Source organism: Bos indicus, chromosome 8 (assembly GCF_029378745.1).
Source record: "Bos indicus isolate NIAB-ARS_2022 breed Sahiwal x Tharparkar chromosome 8, NIAB-ARS_B.indTharparkar_mat_pri_1.0, whole genome shotgun sequence".
NCBI lineage: Eukaryota > Metazoa > Chordata > Mammalia > Artiodactyla > Bovidae > Bos > Bos indicus.
In genome coordinates, this window is record NC_091767.1 from 78,083,573 (window position 1) to 78,106,950 (window position 23,378).

The window sequence follows — 23,378 nt, forward strand, 5'->3', positions numbered from 1 at the left end:
ATGGTAATTACAGCTCTGGAGGCAGATGACACCAGCACTTGGCAGACCAGACACCAGGTTGAGGAAAATCGAGAGTCTGGAGGGTTGGTTTTAGAAGTGTCTTCCAAAGCTAAACTTGAAAACGTCTTGGAAGCGTCTTGGGGGTTTCTACTATGACATCATCTATTCTTTCACTTATGCATATAAGAAGCTAATGAAGATTCATGCAATTTACTCACAGAACTCTATGTAATAAAACCTTCCCTGTTCCTGCTGGGCAGGAACAAGTTTGGAGAAAGCTTATCACTTCTAAGGTCATGGTAGGGCAGCCACTGCACCAGAGGTTCTGGGAATTTGAGTTCCATCCCACACTAGCTGTCAGAACTTGAGAGGCTGCTCAGTCTCTAGGCCTCAGTTTTCTCACCAGTTAAGCAGGTGTAACAATAGAACCTATCTCCTAAGGTTATAGGGACTTGATTTAAGCAAAGAGCTTAGAAGATACCCTGGCACAAAGTAGATTTACTGTGCAAGTGATTCCCTCAACTTTCTCCATCTGGAGTCAATGAAGTATTTGAAGTCAAGGAACTCCAGTTTCTTTATTTTTGCATCATATATTACAGTGTCTGCTATTTGGTTGGTGCTCAGTAGATGTGTGCAGAATTAGTTGATATTAAGTATTATATATGTTTTATATATTATGTGTACTAGATACTACATGTCTTAAATTGTATATATAATGTATATACATACAAATATACTTCATGTTGTATGCTATATACCATATTTTATATAGATTCTACATATGTGCCATAGATATGGTATGGTACTTAATTAAATATATGCAGTTAATTAACTGAGATTCCCAGGTGGCACAGTGGTAAAGAATCTGCTTGCCAATGGAGGAGATGTAAGAGATAAGGGCTTGATCCTTGGGTCAGGTTGGTCCCCTGGAGAGGGAAATAGCAATCCACTCCAGTGTTCTTGCCTGGAAAATTCCATGGACAGAGGAACCTAGCAGGCTACAGTCCATGGGGTCACAAAGAATCAGACATGGCTGAGGGCATACGCACGCACACACACGCACACACACACACACACACACACACGCACAATTAATAGTAGGATTCCTAAAAAAGAATCTAAATCCTCACATGAGCTCAATATTTCTCCAGGTGAAGCCAGCCAGTTCTCTGATCTAGCTGAGTAATTAATTAATTATTTTAGACATAATTTGGTTTTATAGGTAGGAAAAGAAAATTAGAATTTGGGTAGATATCTGTTATTGGATTTTATTTTTTCCTTATATATAAAAACTACCGAGGGGTCATCTTTTACTGTGCACAGATTTCTCCTCCTTAAATTAAGGTGTTAACATCTGAGACAGTTGTGGGTGAAATTGCGTGCAGGAATCCTTTGCATCTCTTTCCTGTGTTTCCTGTGCCATGTAAACTCAGTTTTAAGTCTAAACTAAGCTGTTAGATAATGAGACTCCCATTTTCTCCTGATTCCTGTTTTGTAATTGCATTATCTTTATGTTTTCAAGCGTATTCCATGTTGTGTCTCAGTTTTGATGTTTATTATGTTCTTTTAAAAGTGATTGTACTTGCATGTTATTTTCCATTGATTTTTCTTTTGAGCATGACTTATGTTTTATTTTGTGTTTCTTTTAGGTTTTGTTTTGTTTCATAAGATTCCACTGGATGGGTAACTGAAATAAAGGAAAAGACAGAGAAGGGGGCTGTGGTGCTTGTTGGTTGATGCTGCCTTGTAAGCTGGACTCTGGGGGCCGGCATTGACCTTTCCTGGGAAGTGCCTCTTACCTGGGATTTCCTGGTAGATGTGGGTGGTATTTGCAGGAGGTACCGCATGAAGCCCGCGGGTGCCGTGAACTGTGAATTGGGGACACCAATGCAGAGACAGCTCACAGGCAGCTAAGAAAGTCAAGAAAACAAATTAATGCTTCTCTTTTGTTCTCACGATCATTCAAATACAAAGTTGAATTGAAATACTGTCGGATTGTGCTTCTCTTCAGAAAGGTGTGTGCTGTTTGACCGTACTGGAAATGTATTGATTTTCAATGTTGCTGTTTATTAAAGGTGAACTGTAAAGTTTTAAAACAAATCTAAATTTAGGAACAGGTGTAGGTACACACTAAACAGTGGAATCTCCATTTAACATGAATTTTAGCACTGTTTTCTGTTGTTTAATCAGTACTGAGTTCAGAAAGTTTCACTTTTCCACCTAGAAAGCAGTGACTAAAAGAGTTAAGGGCATATGCTCCATCGCTGTGGGGGCTTGGGGATAGCCTTGGGATTTTCTTTCCTTCACTGGCTGTTAAGGTCCAGAGTCAATGCAATCAACAATAATGCTTTCCTTAAAGTGTATCAGCAGACAAAAAAAAGAAATGGAAAAAGAAAAGAAATAAGCTAATTGGTAGGGGGCTGTGAATTTTGGTCAGCCATAGTTTCAGAAAAATCGGAAAGATGTAAAGTATATACATATGGTGCATATGCCCTTTTATTTGACCTCTGTGATCCACCTGCTTTTTAGAAGTTTGCCGAGTGAGACGGCCGCAGCATCTCACGCTGTTCCCATGACAGAACTGTAGCTTTTTGCTCTGAAAAGGCCTGCGAGCTGAATGGCTGGCCTGCTGTGAGCAGGAGACCACATTCTAAGAAGGGTAGTCCCCTACAACATACTCCACTCCACTGGGTTTTCCTGAGCTGGACAGCTCTTCCTGACCCCAGCAGCACACAGGTGGCAAGTCACTAATGAATACGTGCTTTATAATGCCCAGCTTCAGTGCTGCAGGGGCAGCCTTCGAGTTACAGAATTCTGCATCCCTGCCTTAGTCTTACGTGGACACCCGTCTCACGCACGTGGCCACCACAGTGACCTTTGTGTGCACTTCGCTTAGTGTGCACCAGGCGGGATGGGACCCCTGTGAGGTTTGGCTGCTCCTGCCTGCCTCACACCTTTCCTGTTGGGGGAACTTCAGAGCCAGGCCCGGAGCATCTTGTTTGAAAACACAGTTGGCTCTGACTGTTCACACCTGCCCATAGATGTCACAGGTGAATTGGAAACTTACTGACATTTTTGAAAAGCCCTTTTGGTGGGGGTGGGAGGGATAGTTACTCAAGTTTTGCAGTTCAGCTTTAAGGTTTTATAGATTTTTAACTGGTCCAACATATTCAGAAACATTGTTTTGAATCTGTGTAACCAAGGCATTAATCTCAACAAACTGGGATCCATGTAGGCACCACTTGATATAAGTAGATTTTCCAAGATGAATACTTTATACTGTATCTTTTACATTAGCCACAATATGTGTTATTGCTTGACGCGAACATTTCACGGAGTCCTATGGATTACAGCATTTGACTCGGCTGCTCAGTACCCCTGCCTGAAAGAAGGGTGGTTCCTCCAAAGCAGAAACAGGCTGCTGTTCTCAGAAGTTGTGTTTCCCAAAGGGTTTTTGAGTGTGAGGGCAGCTGACCCTGGGCAGGGGGAGGTCTAAATATTCTCTGAATTCCCATTTTCTCGCTCACTGTTGAATGACAGTTCCTGTCACTACTTAAATTTTGATCTTTCCCAAAGGTGTCAATTTACAAAAAGGCCAGCTAATTGCAGAAATCCTGACCCCAGAAAGAAAAATGAAATTCAAACTGAGAGCCTGTCACAGGCTGTCAGGATGGTCAAGGTTCTTAAATATCGGCCATTTGGTGCAATTTTTTTTTAAGTTTTTATGTTATTCCGTGGAGTCATAAAGAGGCAATAAACTCTCTAAGAACTATTTTATAAGTATCCCAGACCTTAAGAGAGAGAAAAAAAAAAGAATATTAGTCCTCAATAGCTAAAAGAGTTGCAGCTAGATTCTTGGAGAAAATGGAGAAAAGTGGACAGATAAGGCAATTGAATCAGTCAAAGAGCAGTTGACATCTCCTAGGGAACAATGAAAACATCAGGCTATTAGAAAATGGTTTCAGTTGGTCTTGTGTTCTTTGCTTTTCTTTCTTTATTTTTTTTTAAATCCCTAAACACCTCCATCAGTAACCCAACTTCTCATTCCTGTACTCCAGACCACCCCTCTCATTCTTTGCTTTTGATGTCTCCTGTAAGAAATCTTTTTTGAGCATCCTAAAAGGATGTAGCATGCATTTTTCCATCATTATAGAAAGAAAGGCCACAGTTTTGCTGAAATCAAGCCCATCGTCCTCCAACAAGGATGTGGCATTTTAGTGCCAGGCAGGTATCCTAAGTGAACAACGTGGGCCAGCTGAGTGAACACCATCCCCTCTAGAGGGGTGGCTGTCACCCAGACCAGCCAACTCCTGCCTCCCAAGAATGACAGCCCAGATTTCCAAACCTTCTGATTCTTTAAGAGAAACTTAAAACCTGGATTTTTTATGTGAAATGTCTCTATTTTTAAAAAGTTGGCTCAGTTATTTTTAAAACGTTATGTAGGCCAACAAAACATGTCTGTGGGCTGCCAGTTTGTTACCCTGGTCTTAAAGCAAGATCATTGTTCTCTCACTGTATCCAGTGAGAGATGGGAAAGCATAGGTTCAGATGGGACAGCACACAGCCCCTCTTCATTGGTTTTCCTTAATGTACTGATACAGCCTGTTGGTGAATGCAAAGCAGGTGTGTCCTCTTCAAGAGGTGTGTCTCAGGTCCTGTATCTTGATTCAGGTCCCACTGAGACTCGCCCAGGCAGCTGAGAGATAGAGGAATAAACTCCCACTGTCATCGCAAGATACATCAGTCTGAGACTAAAGGAGATCAATCTCTTAACAGGAGGAATGAATCTCCACATACTTTCATGGATTCAGGGGTTTTCTCTCCTAATCTCCAGCAGGCACTGGTTTCATTTTGACCCACTGAATCTTCTTTCCAAGAGAAAGGAATAGAAATCAGGCATGAACAATCCCAGCCCCAAGCCTGCAATGCAGAACCCAGGATTCACTTTTGGCTCTGAACTCTCCCTCCTGCTCCTCACCCGGCTTACACCCCACCCCCCAACACTGACCAGAGACCATCAGGATTCAGCCATTGGATGAGTAAACAACTCAAGGAGTACAGGCATGAATTCAGGCCAGGGGTGAGGGCCAGCATGATGCAAGCTCTCTTACTTTTTCTCTCCTCTTTTTTTTTTCTTGATTCTGTTAAAATCTCTGATTTTTTTCCTCTCTCTCCAACACTCTAAATTGACTCCATGACAGAAAGTTTATTTTTATTTGCTCTATTGGTTACTTTGCACACACTTTTTTTTTTTCATTGCAAATGGAATCGAAGCACTAACTGCGACCAGTATTAACTCTTTTCTAGCTCTCCAAGATGATTTATGCTTTCACTTGCTCCATTGCTTTCTGTCTAGTGCCCCCTCCCTTGGTTTTCATCTGATTTCCTCCCACTACAGTAGAAGCTCATTCCATCTTCTTTTGTCCAGACTCAAGGTAATAGATTCCGTAAACTCCAGGGTCTTCACAGGGTTGCTGTATTCAGCCACGTGGGCTGTGCCATTCCTCGCTGGTGAAGGTCAGTGGACCCCCAGGCTTGTGCCACGCAGCAGGCTGTATTCCAGGGAAACCACGACAGAAGTAGCCATTCCATTAAGTACGTTCTGCTATGTCCACATACCTACAGTGCCTATAAACCATGACAGGTCTGTTCAAGGACACCTGGGAAGGTTAAGGACCCTGCTGGACAGGGCAAGGATACAATTTTCTGTGGGGTGCTGCCAGGCTGAATTAAGTTAACAGACTTCCTAATCCAGAAAGTGATATGAAAACAGTTGTCAGAGAAGGCAGTTTTCAACTCAAGTTAGCCCATTTCTTTGTTTTGGTCTTCAGGGACAAAGGGACCTCCCTGCCATCTAATTTTGACAGTGAGATCACCCTGAGTTGAATACAAACTAATGTGGTTTGGAGCCTCGGGCTGGTCGTTAGTATGCACCCAAGATGGCTTGACGTTGGCTATGTCAGGAGTCTTAGTTTCACAGAAAAATAAGCATGTGAGAGGTAAAGGAAAGCACAGAGATTTTCACCACCTTTAAAATTCACCACCATCCATTTTTGAATGGAGCTTCTATAAACAGATATAAAATAGCAAGAGGTTCTATTCACAATGTGTATGTATTTCAAATCATCACACTGTACACTCTCAACATCTCACAATTTTCTTTGTTGATTATACCTCAGTAAAGCTGAAAATACAAAAAAAAAAAAAAAAAGGAAATGGAAAAAAATAGCAGGAGACTCCAGAGAAAGACAGATCTTTGAGTTTCACTCATGTCATGTTTAAATCCATTTGCTGTAATCCATATAGGCAGCCTGTGAATCATTCTCATGCCCTGTTTTGTTCCCCATAATGTTCCAGGTCTTAAAGTCATTTTTCCACATTTCCTGTAAATAATGGATAATCATTTTTATTTTATTTTTAAGTACTGTTTTAACAATGTGGATAGACCATAAATGTACTTGCTGAATTCATTCATGTTTTTAACAAGTCAATAAAGTTTTGTAATTCATCTCCATGTGTCTTGCATTCTCTGTAGGGACTTGTATATTTTCACCCCCACCTGCTTCAAATACATACCATCACCTCATGTGTCGTTGGTGGTGTTCAAAACTAAAGGTGTTAGAAGAAGTGTGAGAAATGTCACTGGAGTGTGGGGGAGTCCCAAAGCCCCTGTAGATTCTGAAATAAATCTCTTCTAAAACAGATTTTTAAAAATTTCAATCAATGTGAGTTGCACATTTATGGTTTATTGATTCTTGCATCAGATATATTTTCATTGGCTAAAAGGCAATCCTAAAATACAGCAAGAAGTTTAAGGGATTAAAAAGATGAAACTTAACATCCTGTGGGAAAGTCCTTTGGAATGACTCACATTCCTACAGGAGGTATTCTCAGTGCTCTGTCCCTCTGTTCTAACTGACTTTGTGGTCAAATGAACCTGATAACTTGTGCTATGAAGGAGGGAGGGAGACAGAGAGGAAGACAAGTGGGCACGGAGATAAGGTACCATCTTGAATCTTAACTGTGAGCATGGTGCCCATACTTCACACCCCTTTGGTCTCCATTTCCTGCCTGGCCACACTGTCTTTTCTCATTTTCCCCTTTTCAGATAGGACCTAAAATCAAGGTCCCCAGCTTTGAAAATTTGAGATTGCTTTCACTTTCTTGTAACCTTATAAGTGTTTTCACTCTAAATCGATGACTTAGGGATTGGAAAAACAATATGACCTGATGTCATACATACTTATTGAGCCAAGTATGCCAACCCCCTTCAAAGAACCTGTTTAGTGCTGGTGACTTGTGTTTTTTCTAAGGCACTTTTAAATGTGCTGAGCTGAGAATAGGTTTTGATGGTAATTTGAAAGTTGTATGGTAATCTGAGGTAGTAGGCACTGGGGGACTTTGCGAGTTTGAATTCCAGCTCTGCTCACAGACTAATTGACCTTGGGAAAGCTACTTCACGACTTCATTCCTCAAGAGATGAGGATAATGTTAGCAGTATCTCCCCACTGGGCTCCTATGAGACCTAGATGATGTACTTGGCGTGGGGAGAAGTACTGGGTATCACTAATAATAATACTTGAAAGGACATGGGTTTGCACTGTGCTTGGGTGTGCCTCCGTAAATGCCCTGGATTCACAGACTCACTTGCTTGTATGGGTCATTCAGCAATTGCTTGGGTGAAATAACAGAGTCCTTATGAAGGGCCGCTTCCCTTCCTGGGTCGTTTTGGATGTGGTCCAAGCAGGGATTGCCACGCTGGAGCTTTCTCAGGGGTTCTCCTAAATCTCTTCCTAGATTCCTCTCCCTGCCCAGGTGACTTTTGCATATTGATCACAGTCAGATTTGATTTTGATAGAATAAGAGGTCATGATCTGTTTGGGCCTGCATGCATGCATGCTGCATGCTAATACATCCATGCTAAGTCGCTTCAGTTGTGTTAGAGTCTTTGTGACCCTATGGATTTTAGCCTGCAAGGCTCCTCTATACATGGAATTCTCCAGGCAAGAATACTGGAGTGGGTTGCCATGCCCTCCTCCAGGGGATCCTTTTGACCCTGGATCGAGCAGGTGAGTTCTTTACCACTAGCGCCACCTGGGAAGCAATCACATCCTGTATCCTTAGCCTACTTTCTTTTTCTTCATAGCACATAGGTGGCAGCCAGTTCTTAGCACCAATCAATTGTGTTCCTATGGAACTGGGATCTCAGCGCTGCCAGATCCTTTATTTACCAAAAGATGTCACTGTGCAGGCTTTTTTTTTTTTTTTAATTGCAAAATGTTCCAATTCTTAAAGAGCAGCTACAAATTCATGCCTTTGCAGAAAGAGGGTGCTGACCATGTAAAACATTCCAGGACTACTCCCTGGCTGTCAGTTTTCGGCCTCTGCCTTTATTCTCCTGACTATGGCCTTCTACAGATAGGGAAACTGAGACCTGTGTAGGACAAAGGACTGTTTTCTCAAAGTGACCCAAGCCCCAGCATTTCCTTGTGTGAGGGGGCAGGGTATGGTTAGGAGGAAAGGGGATAGGAAGAGGCCTGTGGGACCGCCCCCCACCCCACAACAAGCATCTCCACGGTCCCCTTATTTCCTAGTCCTACTCAACTGGGCCTCTATGTGTGTTACCCACTCAGTCGTGTCTGACTCTTTGTGATCCCATTGAGTGTAGCCCTCCAGGCTCCTCTGCCCATGGAATTCTCTAGGTGAAAATACTGGAGTGGGTAGCCATACCCTTCTCCAGGGGATCTTCCCAATCCAGGGATCAAACCCGGGTCTCCAGCATTGCAGGTATACCATCTGAGCCACAAGGGAAGCCACAGTTTGGGCCTGTTTATTATGATTATTCAATGAGTTCAAGTGATGCTCTGCAGTTTGAGGATTCTGGAAGAAAAGCATTGAAGGTCATATCCCAAATATGGTTTTCTTCTTTGGTTTTCACTTTATTAAATTTCACTTTATAAAATTTTCACTTTAAAAATTTATAATTTTTCATCATTTGAAGGGGTTCCTCCATTATCTTTAACTTTTAAATTATCTATTTGAAAATCTTTGGCTAAGGATAAAAACAACAGAAAAATTGGCTAAGAGATTGTTTGAAAGGAAAAACTTGTTTCAAGTTCCTTTAGAAACAAGTGTTTACAGGCAATGGGTTTTCTGACTCCTGATGTAGTTTTTCATAGTAGCTGTAGCAGGCAATACAATTGGTCACATTTGGGGTAATGACATTTCATTTATTTAAAAATATTTTGTAATTTGGGCTTTTTTTTTCTTATTAAATCATTTTAAATAAGTGGTACTGAAGTTTTACCAGCACATAATTTAAGGTATTTTTACAGTTGTTACTATCTTTTCTAACACTTTTTAAAGCAGTGTTTATCATTGGATCTAAAAGGTAGATCCAATGATAAACAGGTATCAGGCTAATAGGTATTGGTTTCCAACCGTGTGCCAAGCACTATTTTAAGTGCTTCGTGGTTCTTTTAACAGTCTATGAGGCAGATGCTAATATTGCTCCCATTGGAAAGGTTAGGAAACTGAGGAACAGAATGATGAGGGGCTTGTTCCAAGTTACCTAGCTAATGAGGGGGAATGCCAGGATTTGAATTCAGGTAGACTAACTCTGGGGGGCTTCCCAGGTGGCTCAATGGGTAAAGAATCTGCCTGCAACATAGGAGATATAGGTTCAATTCTGAGTCCAGAAGATCCCCTGGAGGAGGGCATGGCAACCCACTCAAGTATTCTTACCGGGGAAATTCCATGGACAGAGGAGCCTGGTGGGCTACAGCCCGTAAGATAGCAAAGAGTCAGACGTGACTGAAGTGACTGAGCACACACACAGGCTAACTCTGAGAGTTAGTGCTTGAAAGAGCTAGTGGGCTTGGGCTGGGCCCTTGAGGAGGGTCAGGACTGGAGTGAGGCTAGCCAGGTGGTGAGGTCACCCTCAGGGCTGTGCAAAGGCCCAGTGGTCACTCCTACAAGCACTAGCAAGTGAGCAGAGATTATTGTTGTCCAGATGCAGAATAGTAAGGTTAATTGAAGTCACAGGAGAGGCTTTATCCCAGTCAACACCGTACCCCCTGACCTATCTCCCTCAGTAATTCATGCTGCTCACAAAGTCCTTGCCAATCTTGACTTGACAGTACGTGGCACTGTAGTGAACTTGGCACTCGCTTTCTAAATTTCACCTTATGAAACAGAAGTTGCATCCAGTATGTATCCGTTGCTAATTAGCTATTGAAAACCCAGAGTGTGTTTGCCTTTTCTCCATTGTACCTGAAGATGGATTTGTTGACTTTGATCATTCTTTTTTTTTTTTTTAATTCTGAAGTGAATTTTCTTGTTGCTCTGAGTCTGGAGCACTTTCTATTCATATGAAGCAGTTGCTTGGGCTTCCCTGGTAGCTTAGCTGGTAAAGGATCTTCTGCAATGCAGGAGACCCCGGTTTGATTCCTGGGTTGGGAAGTTCCCCTGGAGAAGGGATAGGCTACCCACTCCAGTATTTTGGGGCTTCTCTAGTGGTTCAGATGGTAAAGAGTCTGCCCTGCAGTGCTGGAGACCTGGGTTCGATCCCTGGGTTGGGAAGATCCCCTGAAAGAGGGCATGGCAACCCACTCCAGTATTCTTGCCTGGAGAATCCCCATGGACAGAGGAGTCTGGCAGGCTACAGTCCATGGGGTCACAAAGAGTTGTACATGGCTGAGCAACTAAGCACAGTTCTCCAGTGAGGATACGTGAAGGTAGAGAAACCACTTCAGTGAAGATGCGGGTCGGGGATGTGAAGGGAAGGTTTGCTTGAGAACACATCCTGCCACCTCCATGGAGAGGGTCTGGACTTTGGGACAAGGTGTTGGAGATGGCTGAGCGGTTTCTTGCCTCAGAGACACAAGACAGAGCAGCATCTGAGCCGCACGGTCATGTTGCTGCTCCTGTCCCTGAATGTCCTGTCCGCAGCCAGTGTCTGAGACGGACTGCCAAGGGCACATGCTAATTTTCCAGTCATTTGGTCAAGTCCCATCTCATATACCACAGACCCCGGGGCCTGTGTTTACTGAATCAAAAATCTCTGCTCAAGCATAAACTAATGAACAGACAATTCTCTCTTCTTTTAACATTTTTACTGTGTTTTGGAGGAAGAAGGGCAAAGCCTCTTTTGTGTTGGTTTGCCACCCTTCCATCTCTTTCTACCAGTTCTCATCCTATAGTAATTAGTCTTGCTGAACTGATAAATAAAATGTAGATTAGATTGCTTTATGGATTAGAATTCAGCTTCAGGTAAGCTCACACAATTTCTCTGAAGACCCTGGAGCTGGGTGGGAAGCACAGAGGTGCTAGCACTATTTGGACTTTCGGGGGAGTTCTAGGTTTTTAACATGAACTATGAATCCTGAACTAAGATAGTCTATTTCCCAGATGGCTCAGTGGGTAAAGAATTCACCTGCAATGCAGGAGATGCAGGAGACTTGGGTTCAATCTCTGGGTCAGGAAGATTCCCTGGAGGAGGAAATGGCAACCTACTCCAGTATTCTTGCCTGAAAACTCCCATGTGTCCATGCCTGCCAGAGGAGCCTGGCAGGCTACCATCCATGGGGTCGCAAACAGTCAGACACGGTAGGTATTGCTGAGTAGTAATAATAGATAATCTATGAGGGTGCTTCAGGATATTCAGATATTACACTCTGAGGAAATATTTCTCTCTGCATTTACCTAGGCTCCTGGATTCGGGGGAGGCCAACTACCTCTCTATGGCCCTCTTGCTCTAAATACTGTTGAGTTTAATGCTGGTGAGCTCCTTTGTCCCTTCAACCCTAGAGGTGGGAAAAACTTCCCTCTGTGGTCAGTCTCCATGACTTGCCACCTCTTGTTTGTCCCTTTAACCTACGTAAATGTCTCTACATCATCCCTATATTTCTTCATGTGAAATCACCTGGGGTGAATTTTTTTTCTGTAACACCACCCCACTGAGATCTATATATGAAAGTGAAAAGTGGAAGTGAAAGTCACTCAATTGTGTCTGATTCTTTGAGACCCTGTGGACTGTAGCTTGCCAGGTTCCTCTGTCCGTGGAATTCTCCAGGCCAGAATACTGGAGTGGGTAGCCTTTCCTTTCTCCAGGGGATTTACCCAACCCAGGGATCGAACCCAAATCTCCCACATTGCAGGCAGATTCTTTACCATCTAAGCCACCAGGGAACTATCAGTAAATTCTTTAATACATTATCTTGTTTTATCCTAGCCAGATCCTATTCAAAATCTGGTAAGTATTAATCATCAATTATAGATCAGACATGAGCCAGGCACTGGGAAGATACCACAGTTAGCAAAACAGACGTCCTCTTTGACCTCCTGGGCCCTGGTTATACAGTTAGAGTGTCTGCAATGTTGACACTGTTATCATGCATACTTTGCAAGAGGGAAAAAAGACTTGAAAAGTTAACTTGTCCAAGCCACTAATGAGATCTGTCTGCCTAGGAATTCATGCTTCTGGCCCTCACTCTCTGAGGACAGTGCTCTTTTGTTCTCTTGAGGGACCCCCGGCTGCAAACTCTGAGAGAGCCGTGAGACCTCTGCTCTTCACCTTGGTGGTGCTAATTCTTTTTGACCCACTATAAATTTGTGAAAGGTGTCCCAGCTCTTGGTACCTATTTTGTCTCTCTCTTTTCTTTTCCTCTGGCTGCCTCTCCACCAACATAAACACACACAGCTATGCTTTATCTAGTCTTTAATTTTAACAGTTAAATTTTAAATTTACAATTGGCTGGGTGGAATACGTATTTGAAAAGTGAGATGGTATGTGAGTGAGAAAGAGAAAGGAAGGAAGGAAAGACGTAATAATTCTCTCTCACACACACACACACGGAAAAGGAATATTGCGTATGTTAAGCTTTGTTTGATTAAATTAGAAGTTAATTCCAGCACATTATACTATTATCACCTCCCCACTGCTCACTGGGATTTAATGCTCCTTTAGAAAACTTTCTGTATTGTATTTTTTGCTTTTTGTTTTTACTTCCTTATAAATAGCAAAAAGTTTTGCTGAGAAGTTATTACAAATCCCAAAAGGTTGGTGTTCCATTCTGAGCTCCAAGATATAAGGATTGAGTGGATTCAAACTTGGCCAACTTTCTGACTTGGCAAGTGCTTCCATCCTTATTTATGACAGCTTGGAAACTTCCATTTTCCAGGGTTTATAAGCAATGTTGCTGATTTTGCCTTCCTTTTCTATTTTGCTGTGAATTATGAAATAACCAGCCTGAAGGTTAAAACATTAACCCTCTTAGCAGCCTAAGTGTGTGTGTCTGTATGTCTGGCTGTGTTCTTTCTTTCCTTGGTTGTCAGCCACATTTACATTTTCATGCAGGCAGTGAACTTCCCTTTTCTGCCTTTCCACAAAATGACAGTCGGAAATGCTGAGGTCTGGGGTATGGAGAATGATAGGCTTGTGGTCTCTATTGTGGCCACAAAGGACTTCTTGGTCAGCTGTTCTCCAAGAGACTATATCTCATCCTCAAATGGAAATTTAAGGGCTGGGACTCCAGAGCAAGACAGGTAATCAGGAAAGTCTCAGGGAGTTTTTCTGAGAGGTATGAGTTGGTTGTGTTCTGGGGATCTCCCTGCCCGTTTTCTCAGTAGAAAATTGTCAGAATGGAGGAACTACTGAGAAGCTGTCTTCCCTTCCTTCTTTTTATCTTAACTCCATATCCAGTTCCTTGAATACTCATCAAGTACTATTTACTTTGGATTCCTGTAATGTCACAAAAGTTGGGAGCCTCTGATTATTGGGTAGAGGATACAGATTTTTCAGAATATAGGCAGGAGGAATTTTTGAACGCAGAATATGTCCTTGGAGAAGCGGCTGCCAAGTGGGGATTAAAGCTGCAAGGATTTTTTTTAATCAGGAAAAATGCTTGTGTGAGAGCAAATGGAGAAGAAGCCGGAGAAGGCTGTGGGAGCATCAGACTGCCTAGCAAGCAGTGCTTTGAAGGGACAGGGGTGGGAAGAAAGCCTGGGTGAAGCACCCCAGATTGCCACTCTCTCTAAGCAGGTGTTGGCAGAGCTTTGGGGTAGATTTGGGGGATTTGAGACTGCTTGATGTCTGTGAGCTACAGAGGGCCATCTGAGGAGTTCTTTGTCTTCTGGGATGTGTCTACCTTACAACTCTGGACCAGGCTCAGTCATTGGTGCCGGAGCAGCCCACAGAAGCATGGACTTTATGCAAATGAAAGGGTGGATTTCAGAGCACTGACGGATTTCAGGGTGTAGCTTGATCACTTTTGCTGCCTGACACTGAGGGTCCACAGGGTGCTCTCATATAATGGGAGCAGTCTTATCTGACCTCCGCCATGTGATGTACAGGATGATTTCACTTCCCATCTCTCTGTAAAGCATAGTGCCCATCTGACAGTGCCCTGCACACCCCTGGCTGGACCACTGGGCTCCAGAGTTGAAGGGAACATTTAGTTCTTTAAATGACCTACTACCAGTTATATTGGTTTAAAGGGCTTCAACCATACCATATTTCTTTTTCAGAAGTGCAGACTGGGCAAGTCAACATTTTGAAATGTTTAAAATGTCATTTTTGAGCTGTAGCCATCCTTTTATTTATGGCAACATAAAACGACATCTGAAGCTAAGACCTGTTTTTGCTTTTCTTGCCTACCTCCCCAAACTACCAGTGACTTGATTTCACTTCATTTTATGTTCCCTGTCAAACAAATGTCCTATGGTGGCAGCTCTCCTCATCGATTCAGCTCCTTTTGGAAGAGTGTTTATGGAAGTACCTTGCCAGGCATGAGCAAAGAGCTGGAATGGAGCAGAGCGAGGCGTCCTCTTACACAATTCTTCACCCCAGCCTCGAGTTGAATTGTTTTCAAGAAAAATCCTTGTTCAGATTCGACAGACTTTACTGAATGCTTTCTATGGGCTACACCATAGATTGCCAACTCCACTGACTCAGGAGACCAGATGGGTCATGGGAATGAGTAGGTGGAGTGGCCCCGTGCACGGGCAGAGCTAGCCTACCCCAGCTAGTGTTGCTCTGCAGGAATTCAGGCTCACGGTCGTCAAACCTGGTTTTTCAAAGCAAGGGAAGATCTGGAGTTTTGTGTGAAATCTCCCAATTTTTAAATGTTGGCAAGGCTCTTCACATTTTTTAAAGTCTCCGCAAGCCAAACAAAACACGTCTTTTTGCCAGATTTTTCCTGTTGTGACCCTTGTGCTGAATATTCTGTTTGCTGCTTTTAAGATCTGTTCCTCCACAATGGCCTTGAACAGATACTGGTCTTTCGGTTGAGTTTCCTGGCAGCCGACTCTGCCTTGGGGATTCCCGTGGGAGTGATTGATTAGGGGTGAGTCTCCGGGCTGCCCAGGGGAGGAGTGGAGAAGGCAGGACAGGATAGGGGGCTCCCGGGAGAGGGTTTCAGACAAAGCCTTGTTGGGGGGAGCCCCTGAGTGTAAGTTGTCCCCCAGAGATTTGGAAGTTAGGCTTTCATATTCATGTACCCCTGATCACTAGCTGAGAGTCCCAACAGACAAAAGTGGGTTCCAGCAGCTCAAGGGTGGCCCTCCAGCAAAGAGACACAAGTGCTGGCTGTTGCCTAGGCTGGGCACACGACAGCCATGCCATCACATCCCACCACAGGGAGCTATGACTTTGCCCACTGAGCCCACAGGTAAAAAGAAGCAGAATTCCAGCCTGGATCTTCTGCCTGCTCCAGTCCAGTCCCCTGCTTGTTGATTCTTTTTCCAGATGCTTGTTACAGAGATCGGGATGCTAAGTTGGGAGTATCTTAGATCCTGACTACTTGGTGTATTGGCCCCAGACTCCCAGCTGGTCTCTTCCTCTTGGGTTACCTGGAGGGAGGACAGCATGGCTCTTTGGAGAAGGCAGGGACAGGTCAGTAGAAACTCAGAAGGTGCTGTGAACCAGCAACTCCCTAGACAGTTCTGAGAGGGCTCGCTTGAGCCAGGAGCTCCCAGCTCCAAGTTTTTTCACACTAGGTTTGATGCTTCATATCTGAGATGTCAGCAGTGTTTGGGGTGCTCTGTACCCTAGTACTGAGTTCTGGGCTTATAAGACACATCTTGCCTGATTCAAACCTAGAATATTCTATTTCCTTTGGAGAATTGAAAACTGTTCATGTATTTAATTAAAGATATACCCTCTAAACTCCAAGCAGCTACCCTTGAAGGGAATCCATTGGAGGCAGGGAGAAAGGCAGAAGCTGTAGTACCATCTGCTAACCAGACATCGCTGGAGTCTGAGGGACCCAGAGGCAAGGAAAGATCAGATTTTTTTTTTAACCTGCGTCTACCACGTGGGCCCATGCAGACCTTGCCCTGTGCCCTCTACTGTGGTCAATGGCTGGCTCTTCCTTCCCAACTTCCTGGTGAGCCAGGACAACTTCCTTGGCCCCACCCTTTGAAGGCCGTCCTGAAATCAAGCCAGGTCTTGCGCTTTCAAACCTGCTCCGTGTTTGTCACTCCATCACCCCTGCCTCCCATAGGGCCCTTGAGAGGAGCAAATGGGTGTTCTCACCCTCTTGCTTTCATCCCTGAGTGCACCATTTTCCTCCCAAAATGCAGACTTGTGCTGGTTGGTCCTGTACTCACATACCTCTAGGGACTCACACAGCTAAGTTGATCAAAACCACGCTCCTCAAAAGGTAATTCTCTCTGCACTCTGTTTTTACAGCCATCCCCTCCCCATCTATTACCTCTGTTCCTCTTTCCCAAGATGCTCACTCCAGCTGGTTGGAGCCTCTTTCTCCCACCACCTGTATTTTCAACTGTTGAGTCCTCCCACTTATTATCTGGGTGAACTTGAACTTGGCATTTATTTCTCAGAGTCTCAGATTTCCCCTCAAGAAAATGATGGAAGTAAATGTCTAGCTGGTGGGGTGACTGGGAGAAATACATGGGAAATTTATTGCAGGTCATCAGGACAGCGTTTGACCTATTGCAGGTGCTCAGTAAATAATACCATTGTTGGTGGCTCAGCAGTAAAGAGTCTTCCTGTAAATGCAGGAGATTCAGGTTCAATCCCTGTGTCGAGAAGATTGCCTGGAGAAGGAATGGCAAACCACTCCAGTACTTTTGCCTGGAGAATTCCAAGGATAGAGGAACCTGGTGGGCTACAGTCCAAGGGGTCACAAAAGAGTCGGACTTAGTGACTAAAACAACAACATGATGATTATCCTCACTCTTGTCCTTTTTCAAGACCCAGCATAGATTCCCTTCTTTCTCCCAGAAGCTTCCCCAGAACAGCTCACACAGAATTCATGCCTCCTATAGAATCTGCCTGTAATGTGGGAGACCTGGGTTCTATCCCTGGGTTGGGAAGATCCCCTGGAGAAGGGAACAGCTACCCATTTCAGTATTCTATCCTGGATAATTCCACGGACTGTATAGTCCATGGGGTCAAAAAGAGTCGGACACGACTGAGCGATTTTCATGTCACTTCACTTCATCCTCATATAGTAGTATCAAGCCTTATTTGATCTGGTCTGAGAGGAACCAGAGATCAAATTGCCAACATCTGCTGGATCATGGAAAAGCCAAGAGAATTCCAGAAAAACATCTATTTGTGCTTTATTGACTATGCCAAAGCCTTTGACTGTGTGGATCACAATCAACTGTGGAAAATTCTGAAAGAGATGGGAATACCAGACCACCTGACCTGCCTCTTGAGAAACCTGTATGCAGGTCAGGAAGCAACAGTTAGAACTGGACATGGAACAACAGACTGGTTCCAAATAGGAAAAGGAGTACGTCAAGGCTGTGTATTGTCACCCTGCTTATATAACTTATATGCAGAGTACATTATGAGAAATGCTGGGCTGGAAGAAACACAAGCTGGAATCAAGATTGCTGGGAGAAATCTCAATAACCTCAGAAATGCAGATGACATGACCCTTATGGCAGAAAGTGAAGAGGAACCAAAGAGCCCCTTGATGAAAGTGAAAGAGGAGAGTGAAAAAGTTGGCTTAAAGCTCAACATTCAGAAAACGAAGATCATGGCATCTGGTCCCATCACTTCATGGGAAATAGATGGGGAAACAGTGGAAACAGTGTCAGACTTTATTTTTGGGGGGCTCCCAAATCACTGCAGATGGTGATTGCAGCCATGAAATTAAAAGACGCTTACTCCTTGGAAGGAAAGTTATGACCAACCTAGATAGCATATTGAAAAGCAGAGACATTACTTTGCCAACCAAGGTCCGTCTAGTCAAGGCTATGCTTTTTCCAGTAGTCATGTATGGATGTGAGAGTTGGACTGTGAAGAAAGCTGAGCGCCAAAGAATTGATGCTTTTGAACTGTGGTGTTGGAGAAGACTCTTGAGAGTCCCTTGGACTGCAAGGAGATCCAACCAGTCCATTCTAAAGGAGATTAGTCCTGGGTGTTCATTGGAAGGACTGATGCTAAAGCTGAAACTCCAGTACTTTGGCCACCTCATGAGAAGAGTTAACTCATCGGAAAAGACTCTGATGCTGGGAGGGATTGGGGGCAGGAGGAGAAGGGGACGACAGAGGATGAGATGATTGGATGGCATCACCGACTCAATGGACATGAGTTTGAGTAAACTCCGGGAGTTGGTGATGGACAGGGAGGCCTGGCGTGCTACGATTCATGGGGTCGTGAAGAGTCGGACATGAATGAGCAACTGAACTGAACCGAACTGAGAGCATGGGTCCTCTTTTGCTGCATTAAGTTGAATTTCTCCAAAGCCCTGGACCACATACCATTCCTGACAGAGGTACTCACTGTGCTTTCAGAGAAGCAAAGGAAGTATATGTAACTCTCAACTGAGTTCACTTTTGTTGAGGTTTGAGCTAGTTTCTGGATACAACTGTGTGGGACCTCAGGCTGAAAGGCATCATCAAAGATAGGGAACTTCTGAGGTAAAGATGACCAGTAAAGCTTTAGGATCCCAAATGTAGCATAATCCTCACCATGAACAGTACAGACAGAGTTTTCTGGGGGATCTTCTCCGGTCCTGTGGACCAGGAATATTTTAACGCATTAGTTTTCTATGGCTGCTCCAACAAATTACCATGACCTCAGTGGCTTCCAACAACAGAAATGCATTCTGTCATCATTGTGGAGACCAGAAGTCTGAAGTTGAAGTGTGGTGGGCTTGGTTTCTCCTAGTGGATCAGAGGGAAAGTTGGTTCCCTGCCTCTATTCCAGCCTCTGGTGGTTGCTGACAAGTCTTGGGGTCCTGTGGCTTATAGATGCTTCACTCCGATCTCTGTCTTCACAAAGCCTTCTTCTCCCTGTATCTCTGTGTCTTCTCTTCCTCTCAAAGGAATAATGGTCACTGGATTCCAAACCTACCCTGCATCCAGGATGATATTTTTAGATCCTTAATTAACTTGCAAAGATTTTCCCAAATAAGGTCACATTCCCATGCTCTAGGAATTAGAATTGAAAATATTTTTGGAGGTGACTATTGAACCCACTCCTCTTGAGAACAGAGTTTAGCTGAGAGGTTGATAGCATAAAGGATTGCACACAGTGTGGCTGCCAAGCACACCTAAGCTCAAATTCCTATTCTACCCATGCTGTGGACTCAGGTCTCAGCTTCCTTTTCTGCAAAATAGGGAAAAGAATTTCAAACACAGAGGTTGAGGATTACTTTATATACATGCTGCTGCTGCTAAGTCGCTTCAGTCGTGTCCGACTCTGTGCGACCCCATAGACGGCAGCCCACCAGGCTCCCCTGTTCCTGGGATTCTCCAAGCAAGAACACTGAAGTGGGTTGCCATTTCCTTTTCCAATGCATAAAAGTGAAAAGTGAAAGTGAAGTCGCTCAGTCGTGTCCTACTCTTCTCGACCTCATGGACTGCAGCCTACCAGGCTCCTCTGTCCATGGGATTTTCCAGGCAAGAGTACTGGAGTGGGGTGTCATTGCCTTCTCCACTTTAGAAATCACTATAAAGAAGAAATATATTGTAAATCTACTATGTGCCATATATACATATGTGTATATATATATATACTTTATATACATGCTGCTGCTAAATCGCTTCAATTGTGTCCGACTCTGTGCGACCCCAGAGACGGCAGCACACCAGGCTCCCCCATCCCTGGGATTCTCCAGGCAAGAACACTGGAGTGGGTTGCCATTTCCTTCTCCAATGCGTGCAAGTGAAAAGTGAAAGTGAAGTCGCTCAGTCGTGTCCGACTCTTCGAGACCCCATGGACTGCAGCCCACCAGGCTCTTCCATCCATGGGATTTTCCAGGCAAGAGTACTGGAGTGGGTTGCCATTGCCTTCTCCATTACATACATACATATGTGTGTGTGTGTGTGTATATATATATATATATATATGGCACATAGTAGATTTACAATATATTTTTTCTTTATAGTGATTTCTACTACTCATTCATTCATTTAATAAAAATTTAAATCTCTGGCCATCAAGGTTAAAGAGACATATCACATGGCCAGTAACACTTAGAAGTAGTTCAGTGTTTGTTGAATGAACAAATGAATGATCAAATCTACCCGGGTTACTTGCTCTGTTCCAAGCACTAAAGGAGGTTTGTGGCAAGTCTCTTAGTTTTGCTTTCTGCCTGCAGGAAGAAAGTTGATGCCAAACATACAAGGGAAGCTTGTTTTGGATGATTTAAGTCCTTAAAGAATATTACTGCATTGTCATTTTGCTTCAGTGGCCTGCACATGTGGCCATGAGAGCGGGTTCTGTGGGGAATTCCTGTCATGATGTCCCAATTAAATAAAAATCTACAGTGCAAAGTGGAAAACTCAGATGACTTTAGGGGCTAGGCAGGTAGTACCCTGGGTAAGGGACCTCAGGAGAGTCTTATGTAGAGAGGGACAATGGCAGCTGCTGTCCACTCATCCATTCAAACTTTCCTGAGTACCTTTTACATCTCTTACATTCCCTACACTGTTCTTGTTGCTCAGGACAAGGACCAAACGAGGAGAATTCCTGTCCTCATGGAGTTTATGCTTTCTATCCCAGCTCCGCTCACCAGCCACACAGAAATCCAGGCCTGTTGCTGCCAAATCATCTGCTTTTTAAAGAGAAGAAGTCAGAATGTTATGTCCAATCTCCTGATTTTTAAATGTTGGCAAACACTGTACATTTTTAAAAAGAACACTGTGCAGGCCAGAGAGAACTTCTCTCTGGACTCAGTTTGGCCTCAGGCTGCCAATTTGTGACCCTTGGAATGGAGTCTCATGACCTTTAACTTGAGAAGCATTTTTCCAGTGTCTGATTTTAAGCTAACTCTCATTTTTTCTGACCTCATTAGAAGTTACTGCTTGTTATCGTGTCCTCCTGGATTGAATGATTCTTAGGTGCTTCATCCCATGTTTCCCGATGAGGTTAACTTCCATCTATCAGCTTTTCTTTTCGAATTCCATCTCCAAATCTTTACTTTTTGGAGTTCTCTCAAGCTTCCAGAAAGCTCTCAGCACTGTCATCTGGATCTGAGTGTTTCTTCTCTGGAGGATCAGGATCTAGCACAAACTCTTCATTAAACTGCTTATGGACTAGTCTACTTCTAAGCCTCTCTTTCTGACTCTGCCATCCCAATTTTCACAGCCTCTGTGTTGCATTGACTCCCAACCTTAGGTGTGATATTAATTTCTCTCAGAGGGACATGGGTTTAATAGATTTTTTTAATTAACATTTTGTAAAATTGGAGCTGTCATGGTTTATGGCAGACTGATACAAATGTCTATAATTACATTTTTGGCACTACCGCTTGGGAATAGTCTAGAAATATTTGTTTTAACCCCTTCCTAAAGCGTTCTGATTTATGGGCAGGCCTCTCTATGTACACCTCTAACAGGCTCGGTTGTCATGGCAACCCAGAAAATCATTTGTCAAAAAGCTATAACTTTGTTCTGTGTTGAAGCTAAAAATTTATCTTTTAGGATTTATTCTTATGACAGGAAAATTTTGCGTTTCCATAGATTTGCTTCTTCTCCTTCATTCTGCTTGTGGTTAGAGAGATTCAGGCTTCAGGAGAAGATTTTCTAGAGAATAAGACAAATCCCCCACCTTCCATCCTCCCCTCCAAACAGATGAATTCTCTTACCTGTTCCAAAAAGAACTCAAAAGACTCAGTAGTAACCCCCTAGTAAAAGATTTATCCTTCTTGAGTTTCTCATTTAGTATGTTTTTGTTTCTTGAAAAAAAAATGCAATTTTTTTTATCGGTTAACTTTTGTTTTTGGCTAGTAAAATTCAAAGAAAGGGAAGGAAAAAAATGTCTGTCAGTCTCTTCAACAAGCTGGGGCAGAATGAAATTTATATCACCAGTAGTTCAGGGATTGTGGACTCATTGCCTGTTACGGGGTCCAGGCAAATACATCAATCTGTGCAGTGGACTCCTGGCCACACTGCGTGCCCTGCCTAAAGGGTGTCGCTTTTCCACTTCTGCTGACAGGTTGTGGATCATTCTGTAGGGCTGTCCATTTTATTTTAGTTTTTTTTTTTTTTTTTAAGAAAAACCAGAAATCAGTATTTCTTACATGAAATTTCCTGATTTTAAAACACTGGCAGATCATGTAGAATATTTATTAAACAATGCAGTAGTCAAACTAAGCACATCTGGGGACAAATTTCCTCCACAGACTCCTGGATGCTATTTCTGCCCTATGCAAGCTACCCAGTGGTTTAGCATGGCTTTGCTTCTTCCGAATGGAAAAACCAAGCCGATTTTACTCTCAAGTTCTTCTTAGAATCAGATTTGTTAAATCATCTTGTGGTTGGTCTCTGTGGCTTGGGTAGGTTTCAGGATCCAGATCAAGTGTGAGAGGAGGCTGTGATGGGGGTGCATCTCAAAGACCCACACGCTGTCCTCTCTGACATTCCAAGATGGATGGTGGGGTCCATCTGATGCCTTCTGGGATTGTTCATGGATTTATGACTCTCTTTTTGCCTTTGATGGATGAGGCAGTTTAATCCTCTTCACTAAGCTCCATATTTTTCTTTTGTACTGGGAACTCCTGGATGGCCATTGCCTTTCCACAAGAGATAGCAAGGACTGTTTTTTTTCTCACTGAATGTGAAGGTGTTGTGCGTCTCATCTATCAATGGGTGACAACACTAATCATTCTTGGGAATGTGCCGTCAAAAACATCTGGGGGCAGAGCTGGGCTGTCACTTCTCTAGAATAAGAGTGGTTTAGATCCCCCTCCCTCAGCAGTAGACATTCCGCACCGAGCCCACTTGCAGTTGGATTTAAGGCATTATGGGATCCATGTCATTTATGTGGAATATGGAAGCACACAGTGGCTCTGGCAGTGGGATCAGGTTAGGAGACACTTGGTGCGTTCAGACCCCACCATTGTCTGTTTCTCCACTTTCCCATCCCCATCCTGGGATCACACTCTCTAGGCTCA

At 43.5% G+C, this 23,378-nt stretch overlaps 1 protein-coding gene across 11 annotated transcripts in view; it reads left to right on the top strand.

Annotated features, from left to right (window-relative positions):
* Positions 1–23,378, top strand: part of NTRK2 (neurotrophic receptor tyrosine kinase 2) — a 413,238-nt gene that overhangs the window by 168,128 nt on the left and 221,732 nt on the right. Inside the window, exon 13 of one of the 11 annotated variants that reach the window (XM_019966502.2) lies at positions 1,650–6,211. The exons of the other annotated variants lie outside the window; for them this stretch is intronic. Coding sequence (XP_019822061.1) covers positions 1,650–1,687 — 38 coding nt within the window. The 3' untranslated portion in view covers positions 1,688–6,211. Of the gene's footprint in view, positions 1–1,649; positions 6,212–23,378 lie in introns of those variants that run through there. 11 annotated transcript variants of the gene reach the window in all.